General features: G+C 37.2%; 1 protein-coding gene across 1 annotated transcript in view; it reads left to right on the top strand.

Annotated features, from left to right (window-relative positions):
• ARSB (arylsulfatase B) overlaps positions 1-26,831 on the top strand; it is a 65,280-nt gene that overhangs the window by 8,694 nt on the left and 29,755 nt on the right. Inside the window, exon 5 of the mRNA XM_066569674.1 lies at positions 21,465-21,708. Within this exon, the coding sequence (XP_066425771.1) occupies positions 21,465-21,708 (244 nt within the window). The remainder of the gene's footprint in view (positions 1-21,464; positions 21,709-26,831) is intronic.

The raw sequence follows: 26,831 nt of genomic DNA, 5'->3' as shown, positions 1-26,831 counted from the left end.
ACCTGCAGGGCTGCATCAGCTCTGGGCTCCCAGCACAGGAAGGACAGGGACCTGCTGGAGGGAGTCCAGAGGAGGCCACAGAGATGATCAGAGGGCTGGAGCACCTTCACTATTAGGACAGAGAGTTGGTGTTCTCCAGGAGAAGAGAAGGCTCTGAAGACACCTTACTGCAGGCTTTAAGTACTTAAAGTAGACTTATAAAAAATTTGAGGACAGAGTTTTTAAAAGATCTGTTGTGATAGGACAAAGGGCGATGGTTTTAAACTGAAGTAGAACAGATTCTGACTAGATATAAAGACATTTTTCATAATGGGTTGGTGAAACACTGCAGCAGGTTGCACAGAGAGGTTGTGGATGTCCCATCCCAGGAAACATTCAAAGTCAGGTTGGATGGGGCACTAAAATAAGCTGATCTAGTTGAAGAAGTCTGCTCATTGTAGGGGGGTTTGGCTAGATGACTTTCAAACCCAGACCATCCTAAGAGAAAAGCACTCTCTATTTTGTTAGCTGTGTGGTTTGATAAAGGTGTTGTTGAAAGTCTGTAGACAAAAAAGAAGGCCCTACTTTTATGGTACATTTTACCAGATTCATTACTATTTCCTTTTTAGCTGAGGCCAAAATTCACACTTCCATGTTTGTATCTCTCCATGCTTTAAAAGTCCTGCCCAAAGAATAATTTACAGGTGGTCATTTTGTATTTTGTATTATGGCAAGTAGCATTGCAACAAACATAGTCTTCGACTACTTCTCTGTGAGGTGTTGACCTCAAACTGTAGATTTTTTTTTACTGGGTACATATTTAAAAAAAAACCATAAAATATAATGTAATATTTGATCTTGTGGTACTGTTTTTTTTCATTATTATACTCTTTCATGTTTCTTCCTATTTGTTATGGCTCAAGAGGAATTGCCCTGAAAACATGCCAGTTGACAAAAGGAAATACTGCACATTTTGAAAGAGTCTTGTGAACTGTGTGGAAGAACTTTAGTTCCTCTTTAAAGTGGCCTGATGGAGATACCAGGATAAAAATGTAACTTCATTATGTTTGGTCATTAGCAAAGTTTGACTCCATCAGTATGTCCTGTAAATCAACTCTCTTTTTGAGGTGTCTTTTTGAACAGAAAGACAGGCAATTTCTACAAGTAAATAAGAAAAAGTTGAGCAGGTTCAATGGCATATGGTGGTATATTTGTGTATCAAGTAGTAGCTTGAAAAGTCTTGACTGGTTTGATATGAAGTAGAATTTTCTTTTATGGAGCATTTTTTACACTGCAGATACAAGTAACTCTGTGCTAACGAGATCATTTATGAAAATAAAGTAATTGCTTGTTTAAACAAAACAGATGAAAAATGAATGTAGCAGGGTTGGATACACATGGCCTTTTGTTCACTTGAAATCAAAGAGAATGAGATAGGGTTGATAGAATGATTCCTTTTAGCAATCACAGGAGACTGTAACTACCAATGTTACAGGAGACTGTAACTAACAATGTCCCTGAAGAGAGCCTCGATTTAAAATAAAGGTCATAAAGAGCATTAAAATGGTACAAATTCGGCTCAGAACTATTAACATGGGCTTTGAGTCCAAATTTTGCATCAAATACAGAACTGTGATTTGAGGTAAGAAGTAGGGATTTGCTGTGAATTCAATTCATTATAGTTTCTGCAAGGTATTACAAGAAATTTTGGTGTGAACATGCCAACATTAAAGCAAAGGAATATGACCCATAATTTCAGTTAAAGCTACTATCCTTTGCTTTATTAAACTTTCAGCTCTTTGTTATGCTGGAACACTGTGGAGCAACACTCATTTCTTCCAGTATTTCTTGCTGTTTTTGAATGTGGATTAGCACTGTAATGCCCGGTAGTTGCCATAAGAGGGCTTTGAAAAGCAAAACACGTGGAACCTTTCAAGCCTTGGTTTACATTGCTAAGAGGAAACCACATAAATCCTTTCCATAATGGAGCATGTGACAGTGATGACTGTTTTCACTCCAAAAGACGGTCTTATTATCATTGTAGAGTTATGATTAATAAGAGCACAGATTCTTTTGGAGATACTTACTGATGTTTATACAGTCTCTATCATAACCCTAGGTTTTTTTTCCCCACAAAATTTCATATTACCCTTTTTTTCCTTTCTTTTTTTTTTCCTTTTTTTTTTTTTTTTTTTCCTTTCATTCCAGCCCTCATATTGTGGCTTTTGGCTAATGAAATACTGGGATTTTCTTTTTCCAATGCCTTCTTTAAGACAAGAATTGGACTTTCACTGATTCCTTAAGGGAGTTTTCTTGTCTTCTTGATATCTCTGTTCAAAAATGAACTTCTGCTCCTTCACTTTTGCTTATAAGGGGCTTCAGAGAGCCTTCTAATTGCAGATTGGCCAAGTCAACTGACTAGAGCAGTTAGTCTGTGATGTCTGAGGTGCTAATTTGAAGGTTGTGCTTCCAGATTTTTTCATTGCAGACCTGAAGATTTGTTTTAATTGTTCTTTCACAGGTTTCTGAGAGGTATGGTGTGTTTTCAGTGAGGAACATGCCTGGGCATCTATTGCCTAAGCATCTGCTGCTTCCTAAGTGGAAAAAAGCACAGGTGCCTTAGCTGCAAGCACCTTCAATCACACTGGTTATTTGAGTTAATCTATTTCCATTTTTTTTTGGTTTGTGTTTCTTGTTTACTTAGTCTTATTTTTATACAGGAAAAGGTTCTGACAGTTCCCTGTATTTGCATCAGTTAGAATTGTTACATGTCAGTGACAGTGAAAGGTGTATCTGATTGGTGTTTTGTACTCCAGTGCCGACTTCTATTTTTTTTTCAGGCTTTTTCCATTTTAAAGTATGAGTGATAATTTAGAAATTAAAAGGCACATTCTCTGTCATATGATGAAGATAATAATAATAATGAGACTACATTTTTGAGAATATGTTATCAAAGGTGGAAATATTATGGTGGGAATGGATTTAAAATCAATACTGAAAGATGTTGATAGACAATATATTGACTGCCTCCTCCCCTTCCCTTTTAAAATCCTATGAAAACCCAGAATGTTTTCTAGGAAATGTTTATCTTCCGTTTCATCTAGCATTAATCCCTCCCCACCCTCCCAGATTTTTCAATGCAAAACCTAACACTCCAAAGCCAAGTTTCTGAACAAGGAGGGACCTCATTCAGAGATATTAGCTTCTTTTTTCTCTTCATGGTTTAAAAATCCATCATAAGTTGAATCTTGAATTTTTCTTCCTGTTTTTAGCAGATGCCAGTGCTTGAAATGAAGTTCATTTGTAAATGAAACTTGGAAGTGAATTTTGCCTAGAATTTTGCAAACAGGCCAGTTTTGCCTGTTTGCAAAATTAATAAATCTTTGAATTAAGCATGTTAATAGCTATGCTAGTAATTTCTTCCTCAGAATGAGGTGAATGCTGAAAACAGCTCATATTGTATATTAACAATAATGTTTAATAATTTCCCACAGCTCCCTAAAAGTTGCCTTAAATGATTACTATTAAACTAAACTATACTAGTTTTGTTCTCCATAATAGTGTTTGCGAAGTCTTTAGTCTTTTTGTCAGAATTTTCTACACCCAAAAAGTGGTTACTTCTCCTGTCAGTGGGACAAATCCACACTTTTCCTGACAGTGTCTTGTCTGACTTGCTCACTGCAGACATATGAACAGTTTGTCAGGTTATTCCTGTTGGTTTTGGATTAAAATTTTCTTCTGTGTTTCTGTCATGTTGAGTGATGGTGCGTGCTGGTGAAGACATTGACACAACAGAGTCTGTAGCTACTGAGACCTGTTTAATTACTGAGACTGCTCACAATGAAAGCACTTGACTGAAGGTGACTGTGCTAGGATTGCTGCTATCATGAAAACTGTACTAAGAAACCAAAAATTAAAAAAAATTCAATGGGATTGAAAAGATTGTCCTTTTGTAGGGCTAAATCTGTAAGTAGTGGAAGCTTGTGTACATCAATTTCTTTACCCATGAGATCAATTTTTTTTTCGCCAGAGTTTTGGAAAAGTCAGGAGAATAAGGAGGCAGTTTAGGTGAGTTGCAAAAAACCATAGAGGTTGATTTATATGAGCACAGCTCGATAAAAGTTACTCTGTAAATGCTCAGCTAAGTTGTTCAGTAAACAGTGCTCTGATGCAGGAAAGGTATTATATACCCTTGATGGAAAATAAAACCCCTATGATTATATTTAAAGTACAATAAGAATTACATTAACAGAATTTTATATTAAAAGGTGTAGTTTTATTGTCCCTCTAATTGAACAGCTTTCAGTAGTGCTTCCATCACACATACACAAATAAATCTGTATCAAGCACTGAAAATACAATAATGTATCAGCACTCTGAAGAAAAAGTGGCATTTCTGCCATTGAAAATTGAATGTTCAAGGATATTCTTCCCACTGTGAGTAAACAACAGCACAGTGAAGTACACAACTGATGTTTCTTCATCAGCTGGTCATACCAAATGATTTTGGTTCATTTTGTTGGAAATACATGTTTCATATGAGTCATCAGAGGGAGTGCGATTGTTCTTCATTCATATTTGCGGCATGACTGGAAAACACAGCTACACATGGATCTTTCAGATGCAATGTGGGGAACAAGGGAAGAACATGAGTTCAAATTAAGGGCAAAGTTATTCTCCAATTCATGCTGCAAGTCTCCTATCCACAGTGTAGATCTCTGTTGTGTATTCTGTACTCTTTTTTTTTTAATGAAACCTCAGTGGGAGTTCTGCACTTGGAACTTGTACAGAGTAAGCATTATTTATGCTGTGAAGATCAGAGGGGAGAAATTTTCCCCAAATGTGATCCTTTACCAGTATTATTGACAGGGCTGTCTGTTTAACTGTGACTCAGAACCATGAGCTTAAATCACTCAGACAAAGGGCTCTGAAGTCCTGTTCTGTGATCTAGACTTTCAGCAAGAATGTTGGAGGTCAAAAGTGAGATGCATATACAGAGCTATACATTGATGCTGTGTCTAATGCTCATATTGTCACTCATGGTTGCTCATATTGTGTCTGGCACTAGTAAGTGCTATTTAATTCCCTTTCATCTATGCAAAATTCACACAAAAAGCTAAAAAAAAGCCCAAGTAAACCAAGGACTAGCTACCTGCTTGTTTTGCTGATACTGGCAACTGATTGTGGTTTTCATTCAAAATTGTGCACACCTATTAAGCACTACCTATTAATTGTATGCCTGTTAAGCACTACCTATTAATTACTAAGTAGACTTGTCTCCTGCTTATATACATTATTTCATTTTTAAATAACATAATACACATTAAATGATATGCGGTGGTGTCATGTCTGCTAAACACCTGTGAAGGTTTAAATTGTTGAATCACTTGCTTGTGGTTGCCATTCTTTGCTCTTTACTAATGTGAGCTATTACTGCCTCTGTAATTTCAATAGTATTTAAAACAAAATCGTACAAAGTCCAGATTTACATTATGGAATAAAGATGTCAACACTTAATGTAAATGAAACTACAGGGTTTGGCTCTTCTGTAGTCTCCCCATCAGAAATAGGCAGCTGGAGGAAAGGTATAGAAATAGGGGTTTTGTCTTACTTTCTATTTTTTTCACTTGTCTGAGGTTGTTTATATTGTTACACCTTTTGTTTCTTTTTAGTTGCAAACTTCAGAAATCTGATTTGTAGAAATATTGAAGGTAGCGTGAGTCATTTCATTGACATGCGCTGTTTTCAACAATACCAAGACTAACATTAAAATGGCTTTTTAAACTCTGTAGGTTACATATGAAATAATTTCTTAGTTAACTTTTAATATACTTTCCAATTCTGTTTCAGTTGAATGGGCCATCACACTGACCTCCATGTGGTTCTGATTAAGTTTAAGAACAGGATTGCTCCTAAAGCCCCAGCCTTTCAAAGGAGCATGAGATACATAAAATGTAGGAAATAATTACTGCTTTAGATGCAGCCCAGGACACGTGTGGCTCTCTGGGCTGTGAGTGCCCATGGCTGGGTCATGTCCAGCCTCTCAGCCACCAGCACCCCCGAGCCCTTCTGGGCAGGGCTGCCGTGGTCTGTCCATCCCCCAGCCTGTATTGGTGCCAGGGTTGCTCTGACCCAGGTGCAGAACCTTGCACTTGGTCTCATTAAACCTTGTGAGATTCCTGCGGGCTGTCTCCCAGAGCTTATTCTGGTCCTTCTGGATGAGATCCTGTCCCTCAGGTATGTCAGCTGCACCACTCAGCTGGGTGTTGTCTGCAAATTTGCCAAGGGTGCACTTGGTCCCAGTGTGTCATTGGTGAAGATGTTAATCAGTGCTAGTCCCCATACAGACCCCGAAGGACACCACTGATCACTGATCTACGTCCAGATTTTGAGGGATTGACTGGTTCTCTGAATGTGACCATACAGCAAATTCATTCTGCTGTGAGGGGGCCACCTGTCAAATCGATCCCTCCAGTTTGGAGAGAAAGATGTTTTGGGGGACTGTGTCAAAGGCTTTACAGAAGTCCAGATAAAGAACATCTGTAACCTTTCCCTTGTCCACATGCAGTCACTTTGTTTTAGAAGGCCATTGGGCTGATCAGATGGGACTTGCCCTTCCTGCAGCCATGCGGGCTGTCCCATGGAGGCCTGTCCTCCATGTGCCTTAGCACAGACTCTAGCAGGATCTGTTCCATCATCCTTCCAGGCACAGAGGTGAGGCTGACAGGTCAGTAGTTCCCAGGGTCATCCTTCGTACCTTTATTAAAGATGGGTACCATGTTTCACTTTTCCAGTCACCTGGGACTTGCCCTGACTGCCATGACTTTTTAAGTATCATGGAGAGCAGATTGGCAACAATATCAGTTTCAGGACTCCGGGATGCATTTTGTCAGGTCCTGAAGATTTATGTAAATTCCTCAGGTGGTCATGAACCTGATCTTCTCTTACAGTTGCTCTCTTTCTTGTGGTCCATCCACTCAAGAGGTGTGAGAAAAGAGACTGTCAGAAGAAGAAGACTGAGGCAAAAAGTTGTTGAATACCTCAGTCTTTTCCTCATTCTTTCTTAGCAGTTGGTCAGTCACCTCCATTGTGGGAGAACTCCATTCCTCTGACCTTTCCATCCTGGCTGTAAAGCCCTTGTTACTTTTTGTGTCCCTTACCAAGGGATGCTCAGCTCCAGCCATACCTTGATACATGTCTTGGACTGCATCCCTATACTCTTCCCAGAATAGCTCTTTGCACTTCCACACTGTGAAATGCACTACGTGTATATTTTCTTCTTGCCCCTTAGTTTTACCAATAGATTGACTCTGCCATTGCCTTCCTCTCCTGATTTCTTATGCCTGGGGTTCAGGAGCTTTTGCCCTTTATGTCCTTAAAGTTCTGTCAGCTCTGTTCTGCTCCCTTGTCCACAAGGGCATTTTCTCAGGGGGGGGGGCTATTGACTAGCTTCTTGAAGAGCTGAAAGTTTGCTTCCCTAAAATTCAGGATCCTGTGTTCACTCTTTACCTGGCTCATATCTCTTAGGACTGAGAACTCTATCAATACATTATATTATAGAAGGCCATTCAAAAATTATCAAAATGTAATTTCTTAGTTTATTACAATTTTTTATTTCAGTATTTTTTTCAAGAATTGCTTAATAGTACTAAAGCAAAGTTTGATTTTTTTTTAAATACATGCATTTTTAGGTTTCCTTTGTAACTGATAAATACTCTTTGAAACAACCCAGAACCATCTGACACAAAGCTTTAGTATTTATTTAGAAATATTGCTTCTCCTAGGGACTTACTTTGTCAATCAGTGACAGCCCTATAGAAACACAGGGAAAATCAATCATTGATTCACTTGGGAAAGAAGAATGCAGTGTTGTCTGGTCTGGGTTAAGAATTTGGAAGAAATTGCAGGTGTTGTAAGACGGCCTTAGTCAAATGAGTAGTATCTGAAAAAGGTTATTTGAATCCCTGCTGAGATGTTTTGGATCTGTTTTCCTTCCCTGCTTTTTCTTTTTTTTCATATGTGTCTATATAAACTATGGGTTGGTTAGTACATCTGTTTCATATATTTATGAATATTCCAGAACTAAAGTATGCTGCTAGGCTAAACTCTACAGAAGAATGTAAGAACTTCCAAATAAAAGCTCTGCACAAATGTTATTTCCATTATTTCATGTTATTCTTATACATAGAATAATGGATCAATATTGGTGGGCAATATTAGTTTATTGTCCTTTAAAAGAGTAAGATTTTCACTCTCTGCCTTAATTAATGGGAGAGTAAAACCAGCAAAATTTATTTAGATGGTCAGAACATAGATGTGCTGAATGCAAAGGAAGCCATATGTTTTACAGATTGTTGAGTCAGAAATACTAGAAGAAACACTGAAATCCATGAGCTTGTTAGTTATTAGGCAATGGATGCTAAGATTTGGCACAGGTAGGTGTATCAGATTATGTAAATGTCTGATGTGGAAATGGCTTGGAGAGCTCTTACTGCAGTATCCACTGTAGTTTTTTTTCCTCTCTTCATCCTAACACTGAAACTAATAAGCTGATTTCCTCTCCTTTTGGAAGATTCCTTGTTTGTTTTTTTCAGTTCCTTACAGCTTGGTCTTAATCATTCCTCTGCTTTCTTAAACCTCTTTATGCCCTTTTGAAATCTCTGTTTCTAGACATGCCTCCTATGAATGGAGTATCTGTCTCTTACAATACAGCATCTATCTTTACATTTCTCTTTAAGCAGGAAGAAACACCCCCTCTTTTATCTGCACTTTGAGCACTGCTGCTGTGTGGAATGCTGCCTGTGCTTGCTCCAACATTTGACCTCCAATTGTGTTTTCTCAAGTTAAAATACAGCCAGAGCTTTGTTTACATTGAAGTGAGCTGACCCTGAATTCTGTATTAAGATTCCAGAGTAGCTTGAACTTCTTGTGAAGAACAGAAGTCTGCAGCGGTAATTTCACTTGTATTTTAAAGTAAATGGCTTTAACCTACAACACCTAAAACCAAATAATGCAGCAAATGTGCAGGTTTTTCATTACTGACTTCTTGTATTGTAGATGATCTCCATGTTTTAGGCTATGCAAAAGATTGTTACTGATCACTGCAGAGGCTTGGATGTATTGAAGCATTGTAGTGCTTCTGATGACCTGGAAGAGTATACTTTATCAACAATCAACAATGAGTTAGCATATGCTGACATCCGGTATACAGAACCTAATGAGAGTTTTAATAGTTGTATCTCTAAGTCTGCTTTTAAGTCTACCTTCTATTTGCACAGAAGCATTGTAACACATTTTACAATCAAATTGGCATTTGTAACAAGTGGTTATAAAGAAAGACATCGTGTGCATGTTTTCTTGGTTAAGTCCAAATTTTTTCAACACTATTCTTCTGTTACTCATGGGGGTTAAAAAACAAAAGGTGCATTCCATTACTTTTCTCTGTAATGTTGTACATAATTTCAGTTCTGACTGCAGGGGATATTAATTGATATCTGCCTTCTTGAATGTATCACACATTCTGCTGCCATCAAACTGTGTTCCAGTGATTTCACAGGATTGAAAAATCAAAGCCTTTGTTTAAAAAAATTTAATTGCTAGATTTTACATTGACTAGGAGAGAGAAACTATTGCTGACCATCTGTTACAGTTCATTAGAAAGTCAAAGGTACCAGAAAGAATACAAGGGCAAAAAACCCCAACAACAACAACAACAACAACCAACCAAACAAAAACCCAACAACAACAAAAACAAAACAAAACAAAACAAAAACTCCAAAAAATTAAAAGGAAAAGTGCATGCCTCAGGTAGCAGAATAGCTCTGTAGACACTGATGCTAAGGATGTGTGGTGCTAAGGTTAAGGTTAGGGGCTTTTTCTGCCCACAGGTGCCTCCTTTCACAGGCAGTTGCCCCTGAGGTCTCTCAGCTGCTCAGGGCCTGCATGTGGCTTCCTGTGATTATTTCCAAGTGACCTTGGGTACTTTGAATTTTAGATAGCTACAGTTGTTTCAATTTATTAATCTAGATAATTTTGACATAACCGTGTGAAGAGTAAGCATACTTACAATCATATCTGCCTTTTTTAGAGATTGTTTACCCCTTGTGTGATTTGAGAGGTTTTAATTACCTGTGTTCTTTAAATTAGTTCATCAGAGCCTTCCTGCAGCCTAAGGCAAATGAGGAGATAGGCTTTGGGAAAACATGGACCTGAAGACCTTGCCTAATTTAATGGGTCAAGTATTCTGAAATCCCAAGAGAAATCTGAAGTAGGATTTAGTAAAACTCCCTTGCTAAAGTGGGAGTAGAGGGAATATATAACTTCTGGACTCACTAATATATGAGTCAGGTAGTGGTTACTCATGAGGGCAGAAGTCCTTTTCAAGGAAGATAAAACTGCAGCTGTAAATGTGGAGATTAGGGGAGCTCACCGCTTGAGATGGCACCATCACCTCTAGCCACCCCTCATTTGCAGTGACCTACCCTATGACTTAATACTTCTTCATGCAGGTTGGACTAAGCAGGCTGAGGAAGGATAATGTGGGTGGTTTGATCAGTGATATAAATGAGATTATAAATTCTGACTGCTGGTGGCATCAGGAATGTCAACCAATAGTGGAGAAATTAATTTGGCAAGCATAGGTTGAATCATAAAGCACATCTGCTTTATAGCTTTAATATCACTACATTAGATAAGAAATTTGCAGAGAAAAAGAAGGCAAGATGTCTTCTGAAAATGATAGGATTTGCTTATTTCTGAAGTATGGGTGTACTGTGAATCATTTGACCATCCAGGCCTAAAGCTCTTTGTATAATGAAATACTGTCTTTGAGCAGAGGAATCTGTTAGTGCATTTTGGATTTTTCTGCTTCTTTCCCACTTTTGGGAATGTAAATAGAAAAAACTTGCCCTGTAAAGGATAGATTTTCCAGGGTAAATGTTTCTAGGGAATGATCATTAGGCACAAAACCATTAAAACTATAATGCCCACAAAGAGCAAAATATGCAATTTAACTATTCTGTTGAAGTCCACAGTCGTTTCTGTTGTGCATTTGAACAACTCCCCTGAAAAATGTTTGAGAGTTATAGTGTATATTTGAGGACTGAATGTGGTTTGTACAGTTAGATGTTGCCAAGAGGAGAGATTTCACAACTTCAGGATTCAGGAAATATGATCTAAAGTGGCAGAAAGTTCAAGGATGATGATATTGGAGAAAGGTTGGATCTTGCCAAAAGGAAATTGCTGGTGACCTTACTGAACTAGCATGGTGCAGGCAGATTGCAGAGATTCAAACATGGGAGTAATTAAAGAGGGCATGTTTTGGCATGTAGCTGGGGGAAAAAATAACAAAGTTGGAATAAAATAATCATTAATAAGTTAAAAATTTTGAATTTAAGTGTTCCTTCTTGTCACTCACTTGAATGTAGCATTGACGTGACGAAAGAGAGGAGAGTATAAGGCACAACTGTAAATGCTATTTTTTTCTGGTTTTTGGAGAACATAGGCTCAATTTTGTCCAGCTTAACATCCTTTTTTTAGATTCAGCAGTATATTATTCAGCCATTGTTACTTGTAACCAAGCAAAGTTGTTAAAGAAAGGAATAACAAGCAAAACGTATTCTGAGTCACTCGTTCAGCAAATAGCTTACTTGTCATTTCCCTGCCTGGAAAACATAATCCATTGCTGAAGAACGGATATATGGAAACTGGTTAAAAACCCTGCTTTGGTCATTAGAGGGAACACATATTATTTATGTAAACTTCCATTACTCTCCATTACTTGTGTTTCTCTATCACCATATTTATAACCCCTTTCCTCCCCTGCAAACTTGGTTGCATTTAACAAAAGCTGAGGTGGCTGTTGGGAGAGCCTCAGACAATGCTAGACGTGCCTATATGAGACGAGAAAATGGTTGCATTTCCACATTGTTCAATAAAATTACCTATTTCTTTTCATGATCAAAATATCTCAGAGAATGACACAGCCTACAGCAAGCAAAACAGTTACAACTGATCACAAAATGATTAGCCTTTCTCATCCCCTCTGTAAGACTAGTGTTATAAAGAATGTTATTTTTTTCACTCTTTGGAGTAAAGAGTTTCAGTTTTTGTGGTTTATGTGCTCAGTGTGAGAATTAGTATATGGACGCATACTTCTTCCTAAAGTGCATGCTGCACTTTTTAAAAATGTCCCCTGTGGTAAGTAATAACTAAAGACTTTTGTTTCATTTTTATATTATTTTGCTGGCAGGTATGTGTTTCTTTCTGGTAATGAACTCAGTCAATATATTCTGGGTATAGCAAGGGCCCCGAGAGATTAAGAACTCAAACAAAAGTGATGTAAAAAACAGATGTAAATCTGTCCAATGGCCGGAATCAAGTCATCCTTTGCACAGTGTAAAACCAATGCATGTGTCTAAACTTAAGAAGAAAAAAAGACATCTGGCTTATAGAGGGTGAAATATTAAAGTGGTAGACACAGAGGAGGGATTGGGTTACTACTGGATGGCCAAGGATCAGCTGTTATACTCCTTACATGAAGGAGTGGCCCTGCCACTCCTGCTTTTAGGAATGGATTTCTAAATTCCCTGCACCGAGGTTTCTGCTGTTCCTGGGCTGATTGAGAGTTTCACCATGGGGCAGTTTTCCCTGTCTGCAAGTGATGGTGTTGGAAGGTGCCCATCTGCACCACCTTCCTGTGCACAGGCTGGGCTGGACTGTGTGCAGCTCTGTTCTTTCTCCCCAGCCTTTCTCTCAAAACCTTTCCCAGCTGTATCCTGATGTGCTAAATGGCTTAAATCAACTCCAGATTGCTCTGTTTATTGTGTGCCAGAGGAGTGACAGAAGGCAATCAGAGCAGCTTCCTCTCAAATAAACTCCAAGAAAAAGGGGGTACAGGATATTAGGATGGAAAATATGGGTTCTGGGAAGAACCCTGGGGCTTTAATGCCTGTATATTAGATTAGGTCTCTGCTGTTTGCATTTTAATTCTAAGTTTTGGCAGCTTCCTATCCCTGGAAGTGGGTTTTTGGGTTGTCTTACTTTTTTTTTTTTTCTTTTTAAAAGTAGTCATTTCTTCTCTCCCTGAAATGACACTCGAGAAAAGTGAAATGATGCTCCCCTATGGTTATCAGTTTCCCTGTGGGCCGTATGCACCTCACTGTCTCTGCTTCATGTGAATTCAGTGATCTCTTTTCTAGTATATGGCTCTGATCAGCAATAATTATGAAACTAGTTTTCCACCAGCTCCTGTCTTCACAGTTGGGATAGCATCCTCTTTTCTTACCTTACAACTTGCAGCCTAAAGTACAAATGTAGCAGGCCTGAGGTCAGATCTTTCCATACCTCTGAAGGTGTGGTTTTGGCTGGTTGCTGCTTATAAAGAGTATCTGTAAGTACAGTAAAAGCATCCCTACTTCCTGCTTTCTTTCTTCCAAAAGCTGCTATAAATATGACTTCTAATTAGATCCATAGGATTATTTTGATAATAGCACTATACTTGTTCTAAAAGTGTCATGCTGCTTCCAGAAGTAAAGGAAGAAACCCAAATGTATGCAGAATAAACTTCTGAATGCTTTTACTGAATATAAACACCTAGGTACTGCCAGCTGTTGGACAGTCTCTGCCCTTAGAAAATTTAATGTGTAAAATTCAGTGCTTCCCAGCATACTTTTGGTCATATGTCGGCCTTATCCTGTCCTCCTCTTATTATTGTCTGTTTACCATATGGACATGTCTGTTCTGTTTGGTAGGGAGGGATGGGGGATGCACTTGGAAGCTGAACATCCTTCTGAGTTACAACAGTTATTTTTTTAAAATGCAATGAGGGAGCATATAGGAGAGATTCTGTTCCATTTAGCAAAGAGAAACTACCTTAGTTTCACTCTTTTCTTCGCAAAACCATTAATATATTAATCAGAGGCAAGAAACTGGAATGGGAGTCATTACTGACCACATTTCCCCTTCAAACTTTTTATGCACATATTTCATGTTAGGTTGCATACAGTTCATGGCTTTAGGATGGTAGCAGCCTTTAGTTTCAGGAGTAGCAGAAGCTTAAAAGGTTTTTTCTCCTAATTTTGAAGATGCTTTAATTTGATAACATATTGAAGTGCACTACATTATAAAATAAATTGAAGTTGGTTTTTTTCTTCTGGTCTGTACTCACTTCAAAAATATTGTGTGGCTTTAGACAGGGCTTTCAAACAGAGCTTGGCACAGTTTGCATATCAGACAGATGCGTGCTAGATCAGCTTACTGCAGGGGCCCTTGAGGAGAAATCAAAGAGCATGGGAGTTTTCTATTGCAGCTTTAGAGAAATTAATCAATTCAAAACAAGACTAGGTGCTAAAGTACAGGTGGAAAACCGAAAAAAAAGCTGGGGCACGCCAATATTGGATTTGAGAAGTACTGTAGGTACATAAGGATTATTTGGCAAGTGTTTTATAATTATTTTCAGGAAAAAGGAGACCTGGGCATTGGTAGCCAGGAACCAGAAATGTTATACTAGATCTTTAAAGACTCTAATGGTTGATTAAAGTTGTCATAAGTACATGCTAAAAAAATACTGAATTGATTCACAATACCTAATTCTATTTATGTAATTCTAGATATTTAAAGTTTTTTCTTTCTTTGCCCTTGCAGATTAAATTATTTTAAATTATATATTTAGGCTGTGTTCTGAATAGGACAGTAAAGTATTTTCACAGTCAGAGATTTTCTTGGCACACAGCACTTCATTGCACCTGATTTCTCTCACCTTTTCTTTTTTTTTTTCTTTTTTGACTGATTCCTAATCAGTCAAATCATAAATGTTGATCAGTGGGTATAGGAGTTATATACATACAGATGTGTTAAAATTTTGGATAGCTATTTTAAAAAAATGAATATAAGTATCCAAGAAGTATTTAAATTTGCAAACCTCCGTAACATAAAACATTTAACATGTTTAATTTTGTGTGTGTCTGTGTGATAGCAAGCATTTTTGGTCTTCTGTAACTTACTGCTAAAATTTATTTATGCAGAATTTGTTGTGCACTGAAGTATATAGATAAAAACAGTTAGGAAATACTTACAATATTGTTATATTGTTGTATTGTTGGCTGGAAGAGAACTTTTTTTCTTAAGATTGTTATTGTTCTGGTAGTAATTAAATAATTACTTTTGTATTTTCTAAAATTATTGTCATAAAGATTTTCCGTATTACTCCTTGTCCTACAAATGCCAAAAACCGTTGTTAAATTTACCTTGGGAATTAAGATTGTTAGGACATATACTTAAAATTAAGTTCTGATACTATAATCAAGCTTGTATAATATGTATCACACAGTTAAACACACTTATATCATCTCAGCAGAATGGAAGGTGCAGAATAAGTTGAAGACAGTTTATGTAAATGATGAGTATGTTTGTGAAGTATTCCTACTGTCTGACTCAAGTAGTCAGCAAGAGTGATTTTTTTTTTCCCTTGTAAGGAGACTTATGGGTAGCTCTTTATTATTTGAACGAAGAAAATGCAAAATGAAGAGGAGTGCTGGAGGGAAAACTGCTTAATAACAGCCCCAAATACAGTGCTGGATGAATCTTTGGAGAAATTCCAGGAAGCCCTCTCGGAAGAGCTTGTCTAGAACGATTTGCCAGGCATGTCAACGGGACTGAGGGGTGTAGCTCAGTTGTGGTTGAAAGAAGAATGCAGCAACCTGAGTGGTCACAAGGGAGAGAAAAAACATATGCTCTGTTAGGAAGAAAAATAAAATTCTCTTTCCTGTAGTGTAATTGAAACAAGGCCTGGTCTATTTGAAAATAGGTAGCTGTACAAGACAACACATTGTTTCTTTTGGGGAAAAAAAAAGGCAAAAAGTTTTAATGTACTATTTATCACTTTTAATCTACACACTTAAGCCCTATCTAAGACTTGACAAAAAAACCAGCAAGGAATATCTTTAAATGAAGACTAATTTCTGGCCTGTTTGCAGAGAAAATAGTACCTCTATCCTAAACCATTAATGTGATGCAGGCTTGTGATCAAAAGCTGCTGAGATAGCATGTGCAGGCAGTAGAAGTCACAGGAGGAAGTCTCTTGGCCCACATGTCCACATTGTGGAGAAGCTAGGGAGTTGCCTATGTTTTATTTAGGTGGTCTTTGGAAACTCTTATTGTTGTGTTTGCCCACTATCCAAAAAATAAAACATAAAGGTCTCTTTATAGCTTTTTAAATAAGTTTTTTCATTCCACTGCCTAGACAAGAATGGATTTATTTTTTTTAATGTGAACAACTTGGGAAGATTAAGCTTACTTTATTAGAGAGCTGGCCTTACACAGTATTACAGTACTTGTTTTCATTTCATTTCTTTTCCTAAAAATAACTTTCAAGCCCATTGATCAGTCTAAACTGAATTTCTCAGAGAAGTCATCTCTGGTGCTTAAACAAATCTATCAATGCTATTAATATTGCTCTTGAGTTCAGTAACTACTGTGCATTTTTCTTGGCAATGAATGCATGCAGGCAAGAGATGTTCATGATCCTGGGACGGGCATTTGTCGGTTTGTTCATAAATCAACACTTTTACCTTTTTTTTGGTTTTCCACTGTCTAGTGAAGTACAAATCCCATATAAAGCTTTCCCCATGGTTGTGAGCATCCATTTCCAATGGTATCTTTAGAGTGCGAAGCAGACTGTTGCTTCAGTTCAGGGTAATTTTGTGAGAAAGTGAGTCCATCCAAAGACTTGAATCTGTGCTTTGTTAGTTATTGCTCTCAGAATTGATGTTTTTTATTGTCCATCTCTTCTTTAAAGAAATCTTAATCATTAAACTGCTTGCTAGTTACATACATCCCACATCACTGTATAAATACACTGCTAGTCAAAATGTTTGGCAGCTGGCAACTCTTCAGAGAAGTATTTGGGAGAAACAGAAGGGCCTCGCTGTATAGTCTTGTTTATTGATTCCCTTAAAAACTCCTGCAAAACATCTCTTACAGTTTAGAAATTATAGATTTAGCAAATTAAACTCTTTCTCATGTATGACAATGAATATTAATTACAAAAGCAGATGTTTGTGAGAAGGAACATTTGCCTTCATTTTTAAAGTTGTATATTCAAGACACACAAGCTTTACTTTGCATCTGATTTTCTTATGTTGAAAGGTTTTTATTAAGTATAGTTTTTAAAGTAACCCTTCCTCTTTTTTATTTTTAATAAGAGAGCCACAGTAGTTTGAAAGGCAATCACCTGCATTTTAAGAATAGGTTATATTCTCTGTTTTTCTGTGTTGAAAATATGTCCTATTTTCACCTAATTTTTTCTGGGATGGAGATACTTTGTGACATATTTTTGTTGTTTCTACTTGTTCCATTGAAGCTGGTGTTGATTCAGCTTTGATGGAAACTACCTTTTAAAGTAGCCAGGATGCTTCCATTGCTCTCCTATACTCTCTTGTTTTGTCATTTACCCAGCATATGTGTGCTGTGCATTTTTTCATTGGTGGTGGTGGTGCCTGCTAAAAATTCTGTTTCAGCCCATTCTTGTATTAGTGAAACTGGCTCTTCCTCATATTCTCATTTGTTGCCACAAATTTCAACTTGTAGAAGCAAATTCAGTGAGAATGGAAATAAAGCATCTAGGAAACCCCTTCATTAAAATAATACATAATAGGAGTGATTAATGCTGTGGGAAACAACGATAGCTAAACATCTCTCAAAGCAAGCCAAGCCAAGCAAGGAATAAAGCTCTTTAAAAATATGTATTTCTTCTATTAAAGAAATGTGTATTTCTTCTATTAAAGAAAGAAAACAAAGCTGCATAAACTGGCTAGACAATACTTATGCCAAGTAAGTATTTCTAGATACAGCCTTATTCACTCCCCTTTCATCATTTCTTCAGGGACAAGAGCTGGTTAGTTTTACAATTTTTAATACCCCTAGTGTGTTGTGGGTACTGCTATAGTCTAAATTATGTAGATGTAATTGCAAAAGCTATTCTACTGATAAGAAAAAACATACACTCACTAAATTTTCCACACTCTTTCAGAATTTTTAATGAAAATCTTATTTGATGTTTGTCTCCAGCAAAGAAATAATGAAGTATCATGCGTGGGGGAGGCTTGTGTTTTCAGCTGAAGTAGCAAGGCTGAAACTTTAATTCTAAGCAATCTTATAAATCAGGTCCACAAGGTGTAGGTAGCTTGATTCCAAAAGCTTTGCTCTGGAGACTGTCTTCTGACATAAGATAGAATAATTCATGGAGAGAAATGGTTACAAAAATGTATGATAAATAATTCAGAAAATATTGTTTTGAAATGGATTTAGAATTGGATATGAAGTCAGTGTAGAACATGAAGGAGCAATGATTCCATTTGTCTCACACCTAGATGGATTTTAAGTATGTGTTTTAAACAAATATGAGTTTCCACTTGGATTTGGAATTAGTTCCAAGTTTGAGATACATGGGTAAAAGAGCATAAGGAATTAGTAACGAATAACTTATTTGGGAGAAAATAAGAGTGGTTGTGCTTCCACAGATGAAGGATCTGTCTGGCCAGGAACCCTCTCACTATGGCAATTCTTCGTGGCACATGTCTAGGAAACTTTTGTGAAAACTTGCAAATCTTCAGCATTTGTGGCTGAGGAAACTCCTGCGACTGAGGTCATGTGTTTTCATATAGGAACTACATACTTTTTTTCAACTTTAACTTCACTGACTTTCTGAACCCATGCAAGCTCTTAGCATCAATATATACATCCACAGCTCTTGATTTAGAGGAAATGCACCTGAACACACACACACACACAGAGCTGGTGCCCATCTTGTCTCTTGCTGTCCAGACATACTCCTGGAGGTAAAACCAAGATCCCAACAGCAATTACAGTCCTGAGTAGACTTTCTGTCAGGTCTGTACTCCATGCAATCAGTGGCTTCTTGTTTATTCTCCCTTTATTATTTAGTAGTTAGCTTAATATTTTATCAATACAGATCCCATTAGGGTCTTTCATTGTTATGTAACCAGCTCCTCTTTAACAAAGTGTAGGTATTTTAAGTCCTTGATAAGATCTCAGACTGTGTGGAAGGTGTTCCTTACATGCAAGCTGCCAGTGTCACATCATTTACATTCTGCCTACCTAGAGAGGAAACAGACCTTAATAATCAAAACAGAAACCATCCTTTTCCCTCCTTCAACACTTTCTTGATAATTCAGTCAAGAAATTATGCAGGAAGGAGGACTTGAACATAAATTCCTAAGGAAGGAAAAAGTAATGTTTTAGCAATGTGAGAATGAGCAGCCAAATGAGGGGGATGAGCCTTGTTTCATATGTTCATTGGTTGTTAATTTGCATATCAGATCAACTATCAAAACACAATTTTTCTCCCTTTTCTTTTAAACTTGATATACTATTAATAAAAGATACAAATTTAATTCAGAATGTATGTTAGATAGACTCCCTTTATCAGGGAAGTTATTGTGTAGAGAAACTGGCAGAATGTGAATGTTTTTAGAGAAAGCAAGGAAAAAGTAAGTAACATAAAGATTTGACTGGATTTGACTGTAACCCAAGAAGTGGAAACTTCTCTCCCCCTATTCTTCAGAAATACCACTATACTACTTCTATAATTTCCTTGGTACTTTGTCGCTGATAATCAGGAATTAGAAAAATCCTCTTGTACTGCTATTGAACAGACACAGACAGTGAGCAGTCTGTGATACAAAGGAGGTATGTGAAATATTTAAATTCTGATTCCTCTGTATGTCCAAACTCTGCTCTAATACAGTGTGCCTGTATTAAAAGTCAAATGCCTTTTATTCTAAGGCCACCAAAGGTTAAAACCTTCTGAAAACTCTGTCCCATGAGTATCTCTGACAGGAATTCCTGTTTACATTATGAGAAGAGGGAATTGTTGAAACTGATTGTTGTGGTCTGACATAATTGTTTTTTTCATTTTTGTTGTAACAGCAACTGCTTTAAGTTCTCAGATCTCAGAGCTGAACATTGTTGTGCAAGAAATAATGGTAGCAGTCTTCATTAATTTCTTTTTAATCCAAAAATGCAGGAACATGGGCAACCCAACTGGAAGCTAGTTGGGCCACAGGACATTTAACTCTTTTCAAGTAATTTTTTTTTGCCAAGTGCTTCATTTAGCTTAGGCTTCTGCCTTTCAAAGTTTTCACAGATATCCGTGGTTTATTCCTTTGTAAAACAAAAGTGCAGTAGAAAGTTGTGGGGGTTTACCTTGATTCCTAATTAAAAACAGAATCACGAAATATGCTGAGTTGAAAGGGACTTGGAAGGGACCCATAGGGACGATTGAGTCCAACTCCTGGCCCTGCACAGGACCATCCCCCAGGATCCCACCTTGTGCCCAAGAATATGTCCAAATGCTTCTTGAACTGTTGTCAACCAGAAAGATAATTTTGTGCTGGTTACAGTGAAGTTCTTCTGTAAGGGGTTGGACTTCTTGTTTCTTCCCTCAAATTCAAGTTTTTTAATTAGAAAATAAAATACAAACCCATCAAATTGTACTGAATGTCAATTCAGCAAATACTATTTGAAGTAATTTTAACCTCATTAAAATAGAGGAAAATTATGCTTTACAGAATGGCCAGCAATGACTCTTATGAGAACATTACAGTAGGTTTAAGCAAGAACAACTGTATAAGAGTACTGAAGTAAATTCAAAGAATCTTTACTGTTAACTTCAAGGATCTGGGTTTTATCCTAAGCGTGGAAGCTTGGTCAGAGAGACTTAAAAAGAAAAGCATACCATGAGCCATCTTGAATTCATGTAGATATTTCTGTAGTTGTGGTGATTCAGCTTTTTCTGTAACCACCTTATATGTTATTCTCACCAAACAAGAAATTAAATTTCTGAATCAATTCAGTTATGTTAGTTTAAATTCATTTTATTAGGGCTTTATCATTCTGTCTGAGGAGAAGGAAGCCCTGTTTTGTCTAACCTTATCTGTGGCTGCCTAAAAATATGGAAAAACCCCTGCTTTTAAAACTGGATGTGCAAGTATTGTCCTGCAACTGGAATAACGGGTTTCCATTTTAAGCATAGTATACTGCTTTGGAAATCAGTGTGTTCTGAGTACTAATGATGGCATTGATAGCAACTCTTCTTGTGATCTTTAAATTAGTTGAAACTAAATTTTTGAAGTCTTTGGTTCTGAAAGCTTTGGATACCTAATGGTGTTTTGAATCATGGTCAGAAGTCATTCTTAGCACAGTCTTTCTAAATTACTGTCTTCTAGTATGGGATAATTTCTGCCTAGTGATAACTTTTCATTGATGTAGTTTGTAGGTGTTGAAATGTAACATATGTTTGTTGCTTGGCCCTGAATGTTTGACATTATATGGACACCTAACAGCAGTATGCAAATACTCATAGCTGTATTGTGAAAATATTTTTTCAAATGGATAAAAAGGTGTTGTGGGGAGGATTGTTCTGTTTCTTTCTTACCAAGAATTCTTTTTGTTTATTTGTTTTTCAGATAATGGAGGACAAACTTTAGCAGGGGGGAATAACTGGCCACTGAGAGGGAGAAAATGGACCCTCTGGGAAGGAGGAGTGAGAGGCGTAGGCTTTGTTGCAAGTCCTTTGCTGAAACAAAAAGGTGTAGAAAGTCATGAACTCATCCATATCTCTGACTGGCTGCCAACTCTGGTACACCTGGCTGGAGGACATACCAATGGCACTAAGCCTTTGGATGGCTTTGATGTTTGGAACGCTATCAGGTAACTTTCATGTCAAATCACCAAGTCATCATTCTGGTACAAGAAGAAGTTAATCAGCCCAGGAAATGGAACTGGAATGGGGAGGGGAATATAACCTGTTCATTTCCTGTAAAAGAGGGAAGGTATAAATGCAGTCAATTCTGCTATGAGAGAATTATCCAGGTAGCAAATGAATTCTGGTTGCAGATGCAAAGCCTTCATACAGCTTTAACTTGGTATTTTGAATTTTTCAGTATGAACACAACAGCTCACAAGCATGGTATACTTCTTCAAGAACATTCGGTGATCTTGAAGTAGGCTAATTGATTTTGCACAGCATAGAGTACAAGTTAGTAAATTTTATGGACCAAACCCTGCTCTCTACAGAGCTCAGTTAGGTGTGTCTGCAGTATGCATCTGGAATTGGACATATGGGAAATCTGTGCAGACATAAAATTCACTGAACATGGATCCCACTTTGATGGTTTGTTAGTTCAGTACAGGAATTGTCAGGCTGGCTCAGTTTAACCATTTGCATAGACCTGTGCCATGCTGCCCAGTGTCTTGAAAAGCCTTTGAGATTGAGTACAAAGTACACCTGACCTGGTTCCTGAAGGTCATGATGTTGTGACTGATTCAAGCAAGCTGAAATACTCAAAAGCACAGTGCAGACATGCTTAGATGACTGGAAAAAGAGGCAGCATAGCTCCAGCTGGGTTATTTCAATGTTCTTTTATTCCACTAAAAAGGATTACAAAGTCCTTAAAACCTAAGTTTCTGCAGAATTTGAAAGTTCTGTGACCAGCCTTTAGTTTTGCAAAAATTGTGTTTGTTTAAATTCCTTTTCTTCTTCATTTTCTGTGCTGCATATAATGTATTCATTGATAGGGCTAAATCCTGTTGTCTGTCTTTTTAGAAGCTATATTTTTTTAGTAGTTCTTTGAATATAGTTTCAATTCACATAAGAATAATTTAGGATGGAAAGTTCAATACTGCTTAAGCAGAATAAAAGGACTAACAATTCCATTTTCTACACGCAATTCAGTTGAAAATTAGTGCTCTGTTTCTTTTGGTAGCCTTTGTTCTGCTTTTATAGCACATAGATCATACCATATTATGTGTGTTATCACCTTTTGTCCCCTTCTTTTTTTGTGTGTCTTAGTATCCTAGACTGGGAATTGCAATAGTTAAAAGCAATTCCTAAACAAGCATGAGCAGGAGTGCTGTCTGAGTTAGGGATTGAGATGAGAAATTGAGAGTTAGAGTAGGCAGATTTGAACCCATGTACCCATCCATGGATCAATCTATATGGATCTTGGAGTGAAAAATAAAAAGCAAAACCAAACCAAACCCCCTACACCTCCCCAGAACTAAACCCTATGTCTGGAGTTCAGAATTGGTTTGTCTATACCTGTAGCATTACCTGTTTGAAGCTGGTAATCTTGATTTCATTCTTAGTGTTGCCTGTGTTTCTAAAGAGCTAAGGGGTGGTTTTCTGCAGTAGCTAGAGTTTACAGGAAGCTCATGGCCTTGTGCCCAGGTGTACTGTGTGGCTCTCTCCCAAGTGGAAGAAGATAACGATATGTATAATTGAGGCCAAGGATCATTAACTGCCAGGAAGAAATGGAGACTCCCATCCAGCCAGAAAAAGTAAAATGTTTTACTTGTCAGTGCTCCTGTGGGGAAACTTAGCATCAGCAAGATCCAGGGTACACCTACACCATAGACTTTTCTTCCAGCTACCATTAGAATTCCTGCCTACTTCAACTTCAGTTTCAACCATGTATTTTTGCAATGGATTCATCTTCTCAGATCAGGTTACTTCAGCAGGAGAGTTGTTGGGAAGGATAAGTACAACTGTGCCAGCACGCTGCTGACGTTTGCATTTCTGTCTTTGTAAAGGGAATGAATGCAATCTTTACTGGCACTGCCAGGGAACAGGTGACTACCAGTGTTTTTGGGTGGGTCAAAGAGAGGGCCTCTGTCTGGACAGGTAACAAGTCAGGTTTTCTAACTGTTAGGCTATTCCTTGGCTGACCTTGCAGCCAAAATGTCAAATCTCACATGATTTTCCCATGTAATGGGGATAAATGAGTATATTAAATTTCATAATTTAATAAGGTCACCATAATTCAAAAGGTCACTTGAATATTGGATAGCAAACAATGAAGGCATAGTGCCCTTTTGGTGATATCTGATGAAAAGTTCAAATATGTTGTTTTTCTGGGACCAAATGACTCACAGTGAATGAAATTATAACTTGCTAAGATTCTAACTCATTTGAAAAAGGAAAATTAATCACTGTGTTACATCTTTTTTTTTTTTCAGTACAGTCTAATATAAATAAATGCATAAGCTTCTTGTGATTTTTTCTGGGGGGAGGACACTTTAATCCTGAGCCTGCTGGTTCATATGTGTGTAATCAAACGGAAAAAGATCATAAAATTGGAACCTTGATTTAGGTATTCAAAAGAATATATGGGATGGTGCAGATATCAGAAGTCAAAAAAATATTTAATCTATTTCAGTGATATCTGTCTATTAATGATCAGTATTTTAAAAATGAGTTCTTAGTATGATGTTCATGTAATACTAAAAATATATAATGCAATAATTTATAATAAATCTTATACTACCTAAAATAACTATGTATAAATTTAATATACTATAGAAATAGGAATATATATTCAATACACAGAAATTCAACATAAATTTTTAAATGCTTTCTGAAATTCTAGACCAAGATGAATTTTCTATCATGACTTTAAATGACTGGTAGTCCAAATTAGGAATCACATTAACATGACACCAATTAATATTAAGTACTTGTAGTGCAAAGAAGTGCTGAGAGTCACGTGAGAGCCAAGTGTTCCTTTCATACCTTGTCTACTTAATTCTGGCCTAAAGAACCAGAAGACAAATAACAATTAGAAGGAAATAGCAGGAAAAGGTGATGTTCAGGAGCACACATCTTGTAGACAAAAATACTTTCTTTTGGTGACATTCTTAACTAAAAATACATTCTTTTTGGTAACCTACTTTTAAGTTTCTGTCATACAGTGCATGAAACTGAGAAAGTACAGTGTTTGGGTTCCCACTGTTTGAACTCTTAGGTAAAAATTTGCATGGTACTTAAAAGCTCTTTGACAGGGGTTTTTAACTCAAAAGCTTGTCTTCTCTTTCCAAATCCATCTGCTGACCCTTTACTGTTTCAGCACTGTATCAGTGAAAGACTTAATAAAAGAGGAATGTGATTTTATTTGAAATCGAAACTTAAATAGAGCAGGTTTTGCTCACACTCTCACTGCCAGACAGTCTTACCAAGAGGTGTGGGTGTGTGTCTAGGAAGTCTGCCCAGCGAAACACAGGGGCAGAGGTTTTCAAGCCATCCACCTGGCATCCCCACACCATGATGTTTGTGAACCCATGGGCCCAGCATCTGTTGCTGTGGTGCAAAGGCCCAGGGATGCCAGGTGTGAAGTCTTTCAAGCTTCTTCTGTGCTCTTCGTAGGTTGGTAACTGCACATGCGTTCCAGTTATGCCTGTTTGTGTCCTTTTGATGCTGCATCTGTGTCCTGCAGTACCTCTGTGAGTCCCTGAGGGCCATCACTGCTTTGCTTCCAGAGACCCCTGTCAAGTGGAACTGGCCTCGATGTGCTGGGGCTGTGCTGACATGCTGGTCTGGATTGTCATTAACATGGGTCGTTACAAGAGGCCTTTCCCTGCTCTTGTGTTTATGATGTTGTCTTCACATGCAGATTTTACCGCTCTTTCTCCATCCATACCTATTTTGGACTATTTTTCTCTGCAAAATTTTGTTGCAGCATATAATTCAACCAGTACTATGTAAATTTTATTTTCTCCAAGTGCATTTGAAATGAAGTATAACTTCCTCTTTGATGTCTTTCACTTCTTTTTGCAAATAACTTAGCATGGTGTCATTGTGTCAACCCATTTTTAGATAGCTATCAGATCTTTCCAGTCTCAGGTATCAACATTTTATAAAGGTTCATAAATAAATAATAAATCACAGTATATTTCCCTATTATCTTGCCTTAGGTTATCATGGGTAAGACAACAATATAGCTCTAAAACCGTGTATGTATTACAAATAATTTCTGAAAGTACGGTGATAATATCGCTGATAGATTTTACAAAAATGCAGTTGAGAATAGCAAGAATGATACTAAACTGCAACCAGTCAAAGAGTCTAAATTGTACTGCATATTTCCAAGCAAGTATCACAAAAGGCAGTTGCATTTTTAAGAAACATCTGTTCTCCAGATGCTTACTACTCTATTGAAATAAAGACACTTGGCAAAGTAGTTTTTCTTTCATTGATACATTTTTTGATACATCTTTATTTTCAGCACTGAATATCTAGTGTGTCCATGCTCAGAGAAAGTATTTATTTTGCGTTAACAGAAAAATGGAATTGTAAACCACATGACGGAGTATGATAGGCACTGAGAGATTCAGTATTAAATACAGTACAAGTAACTATTATTTTCTCAGAGCTTATTATTAAGCAGAGAGTTTAAAGTCTTACTTACATATTTTGTAAGGCAGGTTTCATTTTTATACTTTTATAATGATGAAATATCATAACTGATTGGGTGGAGTAAATGAAGTAAGATCAGCTTGAAGTATTCTGTACTGAATGGGAACATTTATTTTAGAAATCAAACACCTGTTTAAAAAAAAAAATTCATTGTTGTGATAGAAATTAATGCAGGAGAAAGAGCAGTGTAAAGCTGAGAGTATGTTCATTTCCCACATATTGAAATATAATCATTTTAGGAAAACATTAAAAATAAGACCTAGAGAAAAATGACAAGGTTATAAAGACTCAGATTTTGCTTAGTGACACTGAGAATGTTTTTGTGCAAGACAAACACACTTACCCTGAAAAACCTTGGATTCCTTGTCAAGGACACCTTCTGGCTGTTTAACAACAACAACAAAAGTGAAAGATTGCTTGTAGGTCTTTGTTTGTGCTCACTAAGGAATAATAGGGCTTTTGGTACGTTTTAAGAACTTTGCAAATCAGAAGAATGAACTAGCTGATTCTCATACCATCACTGAAGTTAGGCCACATGCTTTCATTAAGCTGTTCTTACATAGAGGACTGTTTTGAAAAACAG

The sequence above is a fragment of the Molothrus aeneus genome, chromosome Z (assembly GCF_037042795.1).
Source record: "Molothrus aeneus isolate 106 chromosome Z, BPBGC_Maene_1.0, whole genome shotgun sequence".
NCBI lineage: Eukaryota > Metazoa > Chordata > Aves > Passeriformes > Icteridae > Molothrus > Molothrus aeneus.
The sequence above is the reverse complement of the archived record's forward strand: the minus strand, read 5'-3'. Positions and strand labels throughout refer to the sequence as shown.